Source organism: Phascolarctos cinereus, unplaced genomic scaffold (genome assembly GCF_003287225.1).
Source record: "Phascolarctos cinereus isolate Bilbo 61053 unplaced genomic scaffold, phaCin_HiC Scaffold_1;HRSCAF=81, whole genome shotgun sequence".
Classification (NCBI taxonomy): domain Eukaryota; kingdom Metazoa; phylum Chordata; class Mammalia; order Diprotodontia; family Phascolarctidae; genus Phascolarctos; species Phascolarctos cinereus.
Genome location: NW_027555514.1, coordinates 44,182,248 through 44,196,256, shown reverse-complemented (window position 1 = coordinate 44,196,256; position 14,009 = coordinate 44,182,248). Strand labels below are relative to the sequence as shown.

General features: G+C 39.5%; 1 protein-coding gene across 14 annotated transcripts in view; it reads left to right on the top strand.

Annotated features, from left to right (window-relative positions):
* Positions 1-14,009, top strand: part of ULK4 (unc-51 like kinase 4) — a 651,508-nt gene that overhangs the window by 377,696 nt on the left and 259,803 nt on the right. For all 14 annotated transcript variants that reach the window (XM_078151680.1, XM_020987361.2, XM_078151694.1 and 11 more), the window contains one exon: positions 11,600-11,705. In XM_078151680.1, the coding sequence (XP_078007806.1) occupies positions 11,600-11,705 (106 nt within the window). The remainder of the gene's footprint in view (positions 1-11,599; positions 11,706-14,009) is intronic.

Below are 14,009 nucleotides of genomic sequence, written 5' to 3'. Positions count from 1 at the left end.
GGGCAGCTAGGTGGCTCAGTGGAAAGAACACCACAACAGCCTTGGAGTCAGAAGGACCTGAGTTCAAATCCAGTCTCAGACACTTGACACTCACTAGCTGTGTGACCCTGGGCAAGTCACCTAACCCCGATTGCCTGCCCCCCCCCGCAATAGTGAAATATCAGAAGAAAAGGTACGTATGTGGGAATTTTTCATATGTAGGTCCTGACATTTAGCAAACATCAAGCAGTAAAGAAATGGTATGTATTTTATTTAAATTGAAAGAAACAGAATAAACATTTTAAAAATAATGACTATCTGAGTATCTAAGGATAAAATGAAATTGTAAGCCCTTTGAGAACAGGTACTGTAGCTTGTGGTTTTTTAGGTCAACCAGTGCAATCAGCACTATGCTGAGTAAACAACATGTGCTCAATGAGTGCTCAGGTGACTGATTGAAGATGCTTTCAAACTGCAAGGAGTTAGTTTGTTGAGACAGAATCCCACTTTGGGAGAGCTTCTTCAGCCAATCGGATTGTAGCATTTGTCTCTTTTAAATGTAATTTTTGCTTGAGTATGTAAGTAATGAAAATGTCTTGTTTGTCCTCCCATCTTTGGGTTGGTCCAGGAGCACAGTAGCACAGACAGGGTGTTTTCTGGATAGCTTAGCTTGTCTTTTGACACCCAGGACAAACACATGCAGGAAATGACTTCAGTCCCTGTGGACAGGAAGATGGCCCCAGTACTCTCAAGTTCTCTGGCCAGCTGATTCGTAATGGAGCCCTACTGGGCCACCTTATGGCCTTGGGCCGAAAGAGGAGCCACAAGAAAATGTAGCTTCTTGCTGGAGTGCTAAATAACGTGAAAGGCCAGAACTGGAGAATTCAAGTGGCAAAACTATCTTGCCAAAAGGCCATGAGTAACAAGCTAATGCGTTAGAAGATGGATGGAATTCCAAAGGAGAGTCCAGCATTCTGATGGGCGTACTTGGTGGAAATTGTTTTTTCTATACCAACTGGCACCATATCACTAATCGTAATTATAAAGGAAATAAGATGATTACAATAATGATGAAACTGGAAGAGAAAATGGCTTTCAAAGAGTGACACACTTGAATAAAAGACTGAGTTAACGTTTCACTTCAAGTCTAGCAGGATGTCCAGCTAGTAACATACTCTGTGGTTACAGAGGCGAGAGGCCGACATTGGCTTTGGCCTCCTTCATGTTTTCCCTGACTCCTTTCATACAGCCAACACATCTTTGTGAAGTTGCTATAACAAAGAGCTCATCCGTGGCCATATCATCATCTGCCATGCAGGTGACACAATCTCCCCCCAGTTTGCTGTGCTGCCCTCCTCTCCAGCCACCCCCAGCGCATGCCATTTATACCCACTTTGGGGCTGCACATCTAGCGGTAGGTCCATAGGAAGGCCATGTGTAGGGCTGTCTTGGTCGTGCTTACCTTTCTGTCTCAACCTGGCATTTTGTCAACATACAGAGCCCCCGGCATCTCCACCTGCAGACAAGAGTATTAGGGAGTTGTTTGAGGGCCTCATGTCAGAAGTAGGACTTGAACTACATCCTCCTGGCTCTCTCTCATGGTTACCCCTCTTGTCTCTCATAATTGGGTTCTTGTGCCTTGGAATGGAGCCGTGTGACCTGATACTCCAGTACCAGGACCTCTGTTGTACTCTGAGGTCACAAGGACCAGCCTTGGCACTTTGTTCAGCCCTCTAGTCCTGTTGTCTAAGAGCTCTGCTTTGTCCTCGCCACTCCTCCTAAGGACTCCCTAAGCCTAAGCCTCCCCTCAGACTTCCAACTCCTCCTCCAGACTTCTGCCGCTTGCTTCCAGCCTCAAACCCTAGTCACAACACCTGTGCCAATCTGCCAGCATACCCACCAGCTGTCCTCCTTTGGCTATCCCCATCTCTGAGTATTTCCTGTATAGACCTTTTCCCAGTTCCCTGTGCCAAACCCTCTTGACATTTCACCTATCTTTTAAATTTCTTCTTGTTATGGAGGACTAGGAAGAAGTCTTCATCATATGATAGTCTTTCCCAAATTTCTTGCCCTCTTACTGGTGAGTCTCTCTTGCTTTTGGGCATAGCTTCCTCTTCTGGCCAATATTGTTGGCCCTTGAGATGCAGTACTGACAGGATAAAGTGGGGCTATGGGCCCAAAAATGATGTTACTATAACTTTTCACTGATTTTCAAAAAATTCCTTCAGGTCCAATATTGAACACTATCTCTGAGTTCACCAGTCTAGTCTACACTTCTCAAACCCACTAACTCTTTCCTTCTAAGTCTGTCACATCCCAACCTCTTCTGGATGCCCCACCCTTCCTCAAATCTGTTCTTACTAGTACAACTTGTGTAAGTTCTCTATGACCTTTAAGTAAAGTGGCCTCTTTCCTTTCCCTTGTCTACTCTTCCTTACACCTCAGCACTTATTCCTTTGTATTGCTCTAAAGGAAAGAGCTTCCCATTTGTGTCTCCTCCCGACATCATTAAATAAAGGTAGATGGTCAACCATACCCAATATTTCTTTATGCAGCTATTATTTGGGGGGGTGGCTTGTGTGAAGTCATCTATGTGGGTACTCTCCCCAGTGATGCTAATCATAATCATCCATAGGTTTTTCGCAGAGATCACTAGTTATTTTAGAGGGAACCCTACATATAAAAGAGTATATGGGGTTAAAAAAAAAAGAACACCAATTTGTCCTAAAAGTAGCACTAAATACAATAGAATCATTCAATAGGCCTGCTTATCTGTAGGTCAGAAAATTTATAGAGGGATATTTTGTTGTTTCCCAGAAATGCCTCCAAATGAAAAATTAAAAAGTATGTAATGTTCCCTGTGGGCCAGCTGGGTGGTGCACTTGATAGACTGTGGAGCCTGGAGTCAGGAAGACCTGAGTTCAAATCCAACCTCAGACATTTAACAGCTATGTGACCCTGGGCAGGTCACTTCACCTGTTAGCCTCAGTTTCCTCATCTATAACATGAGCTGGAGAAGGAAATGGCAAACCACTCTAGGATCTTTGCCAAGAAACCCCCAAATGGGGTCAGGAAGAGTCTGACAGCACTGAAAACCTGCTGAATAACAAAATGTTCATGGTGTGCAAATGTATTCAAATACACGTGTGTAGGGGACGAGCGCAAGTGCGCGCCTGCTAGAACTCTTCAGCTCGTAGTTGGTTCCCATGGAAGCCACAGCTTGATTCTGGTTATTGGCGAGCTAACGGTCACATAGTGCAGACTGAGGAGCCACAAACGGAAGAGAGTCCATTATTGCTGTGGTGCACCCAGCACCATGCCGCCCCCAGCCCCTTTTCACACCTTGATAATTCAGATAAGCCTGAATCTGAGCGATACCTTTCATTAGCACATAACCCTTCCAAATTAGACTGGAAAGTGTCATGGCCTATGTACTGTAAAGTCTCTTTGAAAAAGCTGATTTTTTTTTTTACTGATATTTCCTTGTTATGCCCTTGGTGTTCCATAGCTGTCCCGTTTAAGCATTGAAGCAATTAGTTTTGAGAAGGCTGATTCTTCAGGGTCCAGTGCTTTCCTGCCTTTCATTTGCTGAAGCTGTATATTTTAATGAAGTTGTTTCATCTCTGTTGCCAAACACTAGAATTTTGCTGCTTCAATTCTAATTATCTCTGTTGGCGAATGCTGTGTTTTATTAGAGCTGTCAAGTGCACTGTTCATTAAATGTCCACAGTCTGTGGTGTCGTGCACACAAATTAGATCAGCTTTGCTCATTGATGGATTATGTAGAAGTTGAGTAGTTTCTTCATAAACCTTTAGGATTGTTGTGCGCCAGCCATCCCCAACTACCCACAGCTTGGTGGTGTGGGTAGAAGATGCGCACGGTGGCTGAGTCTGGCTTCCTGTCTCTCAGCAGTCGTCTGAGGAAAGTGCTCAGTTATGACAGTGAACCTCTAGGCCTCGGTTGATTCTTTCAGCTTTCACGTTCAAGGAGTAGTTACTTCCTGCAGCTCTCCAGCATCACTCACGAAAGTATAACATTATGTATTTGACAGTGTAGCAGTGTCTTCAGCTGTCCTTGTGTAAATCAGATTTCCTTCCATGTTTTCTTCCTTTATCCATTTCCCACCACCGTTGTAAGGAGGGAGTGTGTTGTGTTTTTACATGTGTATTGTTTCAGACTGCTTGATTTTTGTCAGCAAAAACAGTCATCCCTCTGTAGGCTTGATAACGGCCTGAACGGCTCTCCTTGATAGCGCTTTACCCAGCATTCACCGCTTTTCAACTGCAGTTACACAGGCTTTCTTTAGAGGCTGTTCCAGGGGAACAGTGTTTGTGACTCTAGGGACACTGACCATTCCCCCGGCGAGCACTGGCAGCAGCTTGAGCGGGAGCTTTCACCTCCTTCCCTATTTCTTCCTTATGCCCCTGTGTCATCAGCACATTATCTATTATCTGAGTAAATACATCAACCTAATGAACCTTTATAAATAGCCCTGCCCTTGAGAATCCCAGAGACTACTACAGGAAGAGACAGGAAAATATTCAAACATTAAGCTAGCAAATGGAAATGTTTCTTTCAGTTCAGTGTCAGGGTTACTTGGCCTTACCCAAATTTGTGTTGCAAACAGTTTCCGTGGAGACTGAATGAGGTTATTGATAACCTGGAGATCTTGATTGCTCTATAGCTTGCAAAAAAGAATAAATTTCCCCTCTGGTTGGTGAGGGATTGGGACTGGGGGACAATGGGAAGAGTGTAGCAGAGGCCATCCAAATTCTGCTTACTTCGTGGTGTCACAGGGTTCCAGGGTCTCACTGGGCTTCTCTCTCTCATTCATTAGCTAGCATATACAATTGGAGACTGTATCATCTGTGATTTTTATTAAAAGAATTATCAGTATCGCTTAAACCATGTTCACCTTGTATAGTAGAAGAATGAGATGTTTTATAACTAGCAACTTTATTACTGTAAGGGTATAATAGAAAAGGTGAATTTGGTCATAAAAATGTTTACATCAGAGAAATGATGATTTCTTTGCAATAAGAATTTTTATTCCCTGACAGGTCTTTGTACAAGGAGTGTCATATGTCATTTTACCAAAGGAAAAAGGAAAGGTTTATTATCTACACAGTCCTGTTTTTCACGAGAACAGTTTCCTTATGTATCATTAGTTACCTTGTCATGACGAGCATGGAGTGTCATCCTGCTGCTTATTAATCAACTCTCCCTTCAAACCAGTCTTAAGAAGAATAATTAAATTACCCTCGTGACAGATCATCACTTCCACATTTATCATAGAGTATATATCCTCAAACTTCAGACTCACCTATAATGACTGCTAATTCAAGTACTCTGGGACTGGGAGGGTTTTTCTGTTTCTAAACTTACCAAGCAACCCCTTCTTAGGATTACAGAGCAGAAGGGCAGAGGTTAAGCCCATAAGGGACCAAATTCTACTTTTCATTATATGTGTGTATGTGCACACACATATATATTCATCTATATGCGTGTGTGTGTGTGTGTGTGTGTGTGTTCAACCTTCAGTTGTGTATATATAATCCTGTTAATACTGATGAAAATGAGAGTTACCAAAGCTGAGGGCAACTACAGGGCAAATACAGGCTGAAGTTTTGCATGTTTTTGTTTTAGGATCAAAATTTTGAGGTATAATTCTGCCATGAATTCATTATGTTTTTGAACTCATGCAACGTTTCCTCTTAGCTATGCTGATTTATTGTTGGGTTTCATGATTAATCTTGGGGTTTTCACTGTTACAGATTGAAATGTCCCCACAAAATCCTAATACAATGCTTCATTGTGGGCCAAAGCTGACACTGGGTTGTCCAAGGCCAATGCAGCAGAGCCTAGGCTGTGGTTGCTTCTGCTAGCTTAATGGTCCTGGCAACAGATGGCATCTGAATCAGGGATGACTTCCACATCTGATTGTTAAAATATAATCAGATTCATTTTTGGTGGTGTTATTTGATAGCAATTTTCCATTTTTCTCTGTTTCATGATTGACCATAACCAAAGAATTCATCATCAAATAACTCATATATTGATGCTAAGCCTTCTTGGGATCCCCTTCTCTTTCTGCAGAATTAAGGGGCAGGAGGATAAGAAAGGGGGAAGATGGTACCTAGAATCACTGTTTTTAGACCCTCTCTATATAGAACTTAGCTGTTGCTATTCTAAACTTGAAATGTTCATCCAGTAGTCAACAAGAGAGAATAATATTGGAGAAACTAAATTGCTTCAGTCTTGATGATTACCAAAGATAGCCGCAGCTAAATGCTAGGAGGACCCACAGGTGTTCCTTAGTGAGGTTAAATAAAGGAGTTGGTAGAGTTGGCTTTGTCACGTGTTCAGTCAAATCAACAAGTCAAATAAGCATTTATTATGCACCTACTTTGTACCAGACAGCTATGATAAGTGTTGTCCAAACGTCATTTTGTATTTCAGTATTCATGATGAAATTTTTTTTGGGGGGAAGGTACTATGAAAATAATTGCAACTTAGGCACCAGCATTTGTTGCAAAGGATTAAGAAGGTAAAGGTTAAATTTAAGAAGGTAAAAGGTTAAAATTAAATCAAAATTAAATTAAATTAAAATTAAATTAAATTAAATTAAAATTAAATCAATATATATTTTAATACTTGGTGACATCAATGCAAACATGGAAATAAGTGAGGGTGGTGAAAATATATTGGAAAATGTTATTGAAAAGTAGGGAATGAGAAAAGACTTTGATCCCCCTGACAAGGGGAAAGATATATCAGCCAAGGCAACACACGTTGAGAATATGAATTAGTTTGTAAAATCTTAAAGAAAAGGATAGTAGAAGACCATAAACAGTACCACTTCATAAAAGAAAGAGAAACAGTAAAAATAAATATAAGTTTCAAGAAAGCTTGTAGAAGTACCCAAGTCAGCAGTCAGCCTAAGAGCATTTAAAGATGAAACTGGAATCTTTACAACTGCCCCTCACCCCAGGTCTGAAATATAGAAAAGATCAGTGAAGATCTTTATTAAAAAAAACCAAAAACTCTTTTTATCATTGGACAGCAGAGCTGTTATGTTGCAATACTGGATGTTCTTTTTTCCCCCTCATACATATCAAGTCATGCAAAACATTTCCATATTAGCCATGCTGTGGAATTTTTTAAAAAGCATGAAAAATAAAGGAAATGGAAGAAAATATGCTTCAGTCTGCATTTGGAATTCATTATTTCTCTCTCTCTGGAGGTAGAGAGTATATTTCATCATGATTCCTTTGAAATTGTCTTGGATCATTGTATTGATCACAGTAGCTAAGTCTTTCATAGTTAATCATTATTATAATGTTGCTGTTACTGTGTACAATGTTATTCTAGTTTTGTTCACTTCACTTTGCATCAGTTCATATAAGGTTTTCCCAGGTTTTTCTGAAACCATCGACTTCATAATTTGTTTACAGCACAATAGTTTTCCATCATAATCACATACCACAACTTGTTTGTTTAGCCATTCTCCAATTGATGGTCATCCTCTCAATTTCCATTTCTTTGCCCCCGTAAAAAGAGCTGCTATAAATGTTTTTCTACATATGGGTCCTTTCCTTTTTTTTCTTTGATCTCTTTGGAATATAGCTGTGGTAGTGGTATTGATGGGTAAAAGAGTATGCACAGTTTTATAACTCTTTAAGCATAGCTCCAAATTGTTCTTGAGAATGGTCAAACCAGTTTACAACTCCACCAATAGTGCATTAGTGTACTTTTTCCCCTCATTCCCTCGAGCATTTATTTTCTTTTTCTCTTATTAGACAATCTGGTGTTTTTAAAGTAGTATCTTAGAGTTGTTTTAATTTTTATTTCTCTGATTATTAGTGATTTAGAGTATTTTTTCTACTGCTGTTGCTAGCTTTGATTTCTTCACCTAAAAATTGCCTGTTCATATCTTTTGACCATTTATCAATTGTGGAATGGCTCTTATTCTTACAAATTTGGCTTAGTTTTTTATGTACCTGAGAAATAAGACCTTTATCAGAGAAATTGGCTGTAAATTTTTTCCTTGGATTCCTTCTTTCCTTCTAATTTTGGCTGAATTGGTTTTGCTTGTACAAAACCTTTGTAATTTCATGTAATCAAAATTGTCTGTTTTACCTCCTGTCATCCTTTCTATTTGTTGTTTGGTCATGAACTATTCCCTCATCTGTAGAGCTGACAGGTAACTTTTTATGTGTCCCTAATTTGTTTATGATGTCACCCTTTATTTCTAAATTAGATGAGTTTTTCAGGAAATATAAATGGTGCCAAAGAAATCAAAGATGGGGAAACAACTGGACCAGACCAAGCATGTTACAGGAGGTTTTTTTTGGATGTGATGCAGTTGTGAAGGTACTTACAAATCAGTTCACAGGGTAGTAGAAGGAGAGGAAGATATACTAAATCTGTGTAAAACTTTTCAGACTTTAATATTGCTGCTGCCACTTCCCACTGCCCCCTGGAGGTATCGGTGACTATCAGCTCCTATGCTTCTTTCTCATCTATATGATATCTTATAAGAATGATCCAAGTACATCAAAAGCATCCCTTACGAGGACAGTAGAAGGTGATATGCCAACTTTACAAGTAACATTCTGCACTAGACCACTCTTCATCATTACATAACAAACTGAAACATGTAGAGAATTTAAGTGCTCACTCTGCTTTTTGTTTATTGGCTGTAAAAAGAATTTGATTTGGTAGAACAAAGCACTGTTTTAAAGGCTTTTCTCTAGCAAGGTATTTTTATGTAAAAATTGTGCAAGAAATTCTTCGAGAGATATAATGACATAAATAACATTGATTGATTACTCTTATTACCATAGAAGGTGTAGATGTGCTTGCCAAAACTTTTTGCCAAAATCATACAGGAGATCCAATATAGAACAAAACTCAAAGAGGCATTCTCAGTCGATAATGATGTCCTCCCAAAGCTCTTGGTTGTGGAACACATTCTGCTAATTGTGTCAAGCTTGGTCACTTTGCAGTCTCCTGAATGAGATCTGTAATCACTCAAAAAGATTTTGGTCCATATAGGAAAAGCTAGCAGATAAAGAAAGCCTGTGTCCAAACTATGATATGCAGTTGAATGAAATACTTACAAATTTTGTCTGTCTATCTGTCTCTCTATCCAGCCTTTCTATCTATTTTCTCTCTTTCTCTCTTTCTCTCTCTCTCTCTCTGTATGTGTATACACATATATACACTTGGAATAGATGCTACGATGAGTAGATAATTTGATGGGCTCAGCATTGAATAATAAGAGGGCAGCTGACTGGCCTTTGGAAAATTCAGAGTCCTTTTAGTGACTCCACACTTCTCCAGGGAATGAAGGCCTTTTTTTTAAAAAAAAAAACCAGTATCTTCTAAGAGACATAATTGATAGAAAGCTAAGCACAGAGTTAGAAAGAGCTGTGTTCAAGTTCTTCTTCTGGCACATACTGGCTGTGTGACCTTAAATTCTCAGTGTCCCTAAGTAATTCTCAAAGACTGAAGTATAAGTTGCAAAGCAGGTACATCTCTGTGATGATAGGGGGAGTTTCAAAATCATAGGTGTAATCCAAAACAATTCTTCTAGTGATGCTGTATGTCTGCAAATCATGAAACATGACAGTTTTCAAAGATTTGAAGTTGAGAATCTTCTAAAGACAATGAAGAAGTAGATAGTGGGTGGAACAGAGTTCAGCACAAGACAAGGAATTGTGCAAGTGGTATAGAAGAATTTCACCAAATACATGCATAACCAAAGAAAGAGGACGGATTGATTGTATAGGAAGCATTCATGCAGTGTCTAGAGAACATAGGAAATGCTCCTTGTAGGGTAGATAGACCCTAAGAGTTGATAAGAGTTGCATGAGATGGTTATGCATAAATGAATTGTGATCAGCATGACTGGAGGGAATAACTGCATTATAGAAGTCACTAAGCCATTGGTGTAATAGAGCAAATTGGAATGACAGGATTAGGACAAAAATAATTATCACTTGAACTTTAATAGGATATTAAAACTGTCAAAAATTTTTGATAGTTCTGTGATATAACCACAATAACTCATATCAGCATATTTTTCAAGACTATGAAATAATGAAATCTAATGCATTTTATAAACAAATCAATACAATAAAAAGTCTTGGGAAAGAAATCATCCACAGTGGTCATTTGAATAGGTGGGATTATAACATGAATTCTTCTGGATCATTTTTACTGAATTAAGATGTTAAGAAAGCATGCTATTGAATAGTAGAGCTAGAAGGGACCTTGTAGATCATCATGTTCAACCTTACATTTTACAAATGAGTAAACAAAGGGTCCAAAGATTGTGACTTGTCCAAAGTCTCTCTCACACACAACTCATTGAGCTAGAACTCAAAGGGACGTCTCCTGACTTACTGTCCATATCCTATAGCCTTTCCTTTATAAAGTAAGGCTAAATTTCAAAATACATAGAAAAGTTAATTCAAATATGGGAGGAGAAAACTACATTTCCAAGTTGCTGCTGCAGTAATAAGGGATTTCTCCACTAAAGTTCTACTACAATGATTTATCGTGAAGTAGATGGTGAACCCCTTGGGTTCTTGAGAACCAGGCCAACAGAGTGGTTCTAACGACATGGTTCAGCTGAGTCTGCCCTCTGAGTTAGGTAGCATAATGGATAGATCTGGAGCCAGGAAGGCCCTGGGCAAGATACTTCACCTCTCTTCATCCCAGTTTTTTCATCTGTAAAATGGAAATAATAATAACATCCACCTCACCGGGTTGTGGTGAAGATCAAATAAATTTACATATGTAAAGTGCTTGGCAGACCTTAATCATTACAGAAATGCTGTTTGTCATCATTATTGTTACTGTTTCTTATTAGAAGGTGGGCCTCCAGATGGATTGTTATTGCTATTACAGCCCACAAGACCTTCTCCTAAGGCACAGAATCTGCTTTGCTGGAGCACGTGCCCAAATCAATGAAGCACAGATCGTTTGGGCAAGATAGAAGTTAAAGAGTTTTGAGTCATTGCTGATTCTTTGCCCCCTTCATGCTCAGGATGGTTCAGTAGAAGGACTGTTGAGGAGATGGGTTCAAATCTTGGTTCTCCTGTTTGCTATCTGTGTCACCCTGACCAGGTCACGTAACCTCCCAGGCCTCACTTCCTCACCCATAAAATAAGTGACTTCACTCAGTGGCTTCTAGATTCTCTTCCAACTCTAAATCCAATACTCTGTGGTCCTTTATTAGGCTCATTTTTCCATTCCTCTTTGGCTTTGTTCTTTCAAGGGCCATTTGAAGTGCCATCATCTAAACCTCCTAGAGCCACATGCTGGAATCCACTTATTTCTGGCTCATCTGTCATCTTCCCAACACATTTTTTTTTTGAGCCATGAGGTTACTGTTTGGTTCATTGAAATGAGTTAACAGGCTTCCTAGAACAACTGACTTCCTACCAATGAATGTCTTAGGCACTGAGGAGAATTTGCTTCATTAAGCTATCAAAGATAATCATTAAACCCTATGGAAGGACGTTGGGGATGATCATTTGCTCATTCATCTTTATTAGTGCCATGGTTGTCTGTGGGTGTGATTGTAATAGCAATGAATATTTGTTGCAGGAACACCAGGAAAGCATTCTGGGCAACACCATGCAGAGTGTCATCGCCCTACTCAATAACCTGGTTGCCTACAAAGAGTCGAATATGAAGCTGCTCTATGAACAAGGTAAGAGTTTTCTTGGAGCCAAGTTCTGACTGTAATGCTGTTGAGAATCGGCTGGTTAGATTTTGTCTACAAAACAAAAATCTGCCATTTAATACAGTGGTCAATTCATTTCACTAATGCTAAGATTTCATGTTTTTATAGCTATAATATAGAACTCACTATTGTATAAATGCTTTTCATTTATTCATTTCAGTGGTAGGGTATCCCTTCCTCCAAAATACATCACAGGTACTTTCTGCATTTTAATAAAGAGTTTCATGCATTACTGTGATTTAAAAAACAAAACATTAGCATAGCACTAAAAACCATTACCCATAGAGCTATGATTAGGGTTAGGGCGAGGGTGGCCTTTGTCCCAGGGCACTGAAACTTAGAAAGCATAACTGAATTTAATGTCTAGATATTGAGAATAGTTAATTAGATAGGAAGTTGCATCATTACTGGCCTAGTCAAGCTAAGATCAGGTGCTAAATAGGAAGCTGTCACAAGGTATGCTTCTTTTCCTCAACATGCCCTACAGTTGGCCAGAGCTTCTCCCACCTTTGTCTTGCCCTGCTTCTTCCTCCCACCCCCTGGCTTCTCGGCAGCAGCAATAGAATTATGGTGCCTTGGATACCATGTCTCTGTCTGTCTTTCCCTCCCTAACCCACCTTGTGTCCTGCCTGCACTAAAGCCAAACCAACCAATAGTCTTCAGGGATGTAGTCCGTCGCTATCCTTCTCCCGCCACATCTTTAGGCCTCACTCTATCTAGAAATTAGGTTACAGCGAGGTTCTGAAAAGGTCTCTGGATCTTTTAAACAGCTCTAGGAATCCACATTTGACTATCTACACAAGAAGGGATGCTTCATGCCCAGCTGAAATTTTCCTGCTCTCATTAACTTTTATACCTCTTCAGCTATCATTTGTGGAGAGGAGCAGAAGCTAGGCACATTCCTCTTCTACAGATGCTTCATAAATGTCAAGAATGGGGTTTTTACCAAGTTTTCTAACTCTTTCTTCTCCAGGTTAAAGAGTTCTAATTCTTTCCACTACCTTCTTTTCTACAGCTTTAGTCATATGCATCACTTTATTCCTGGTCCCTTCTCCAGTTATAGATTTCTGTCAGCTGAACTGAGTGAGGCCTGATCAAAGGATCAAAGCACACTCACTGAGGCCTAGTTAGTTGCTTTCCAAAGACACTGCTATTTACTCATAAGTAGTGAGAATGCAGAAGAGTATGAAGAGAAGATTGAATAAGTTTCAGTATTCTTTATTTCAGCCTTCTTCGCAGCCTCACTGGGATAGGGGTGTAAGCCTCAGTTCTCAAAAAAGAATGCTAGAGAAGCCTAAGCTCGTGTTGGGCCTGCCAAGCTAGAAGGACTTTCAGTACTAAATTATCTTTGGATGTCTTGTTTTTGGTAATGGGTTTGAACTAAGTGTTACAAGACATCCATATCAGAAAGTGTCACATAATTTTCATTCATTCATTATTTCACATGGTTGTTTCAGTTCATACAAAAAGAGAGTTTTGTTTATGAACTTTCCTGGCATCAGATTCCACGTTATAAAATACTCAAGTGATTCTTCCATTGAAGTTTCCCCTCATTTTTTCAAAAACACGTTTGGAAGTTGGTTTCATAATAAATTCTCATGTATTCATCCTAATGGAGATAAGCCATGGCTCACAATAAGCAAAACTATAAACTATCCCAACAAATGAATCTGGCTTACTTTGGAGAACTGTCCATAAGCACATTTCCCTCAGTTAGTATAAAATAGCTTTGCTTCCACAGCACACGCAGCAACTGAAGATGATGGGAAGGACCCCATAAGCCAACAGACAGGTGGCGAGTCAAGGCCAGTTTGGGATGAAAATGTCCCCTGATGCATACGTGAACTGCTAAGGACTAACTGCTCTTCATATCCTGTGTATTTTGTCTCTTTGTGTTGTGCTCATTTACATTTATTACCGTGAAACTCCTCTGCTTTGAAGCTGTTTTCAAGTTCAACTCATCACATATTTTTCTTGGTTTCAAATATTTTTATTCTTATCAGGGAAAGAATTCATAATGTCAGATAAGACCTTTTCTTTTGTTTATATATTTAAAAAATAACTGAATTATTAGCATTTAAAAACTGGCTGCTGGCTAGTGTATATGCATTGACCTTTACATAATGGATATTAATACAAGTTTCTGTATTACTGGCATGACAGTATGAATGATGGATTTACATGGAAAACTGCGGTCATCCAATAAACCACAGCATCTCCAGAGGAGCATTTAAAGAAATTATGTATGTCTTCAACAGCTCACAATGGCTC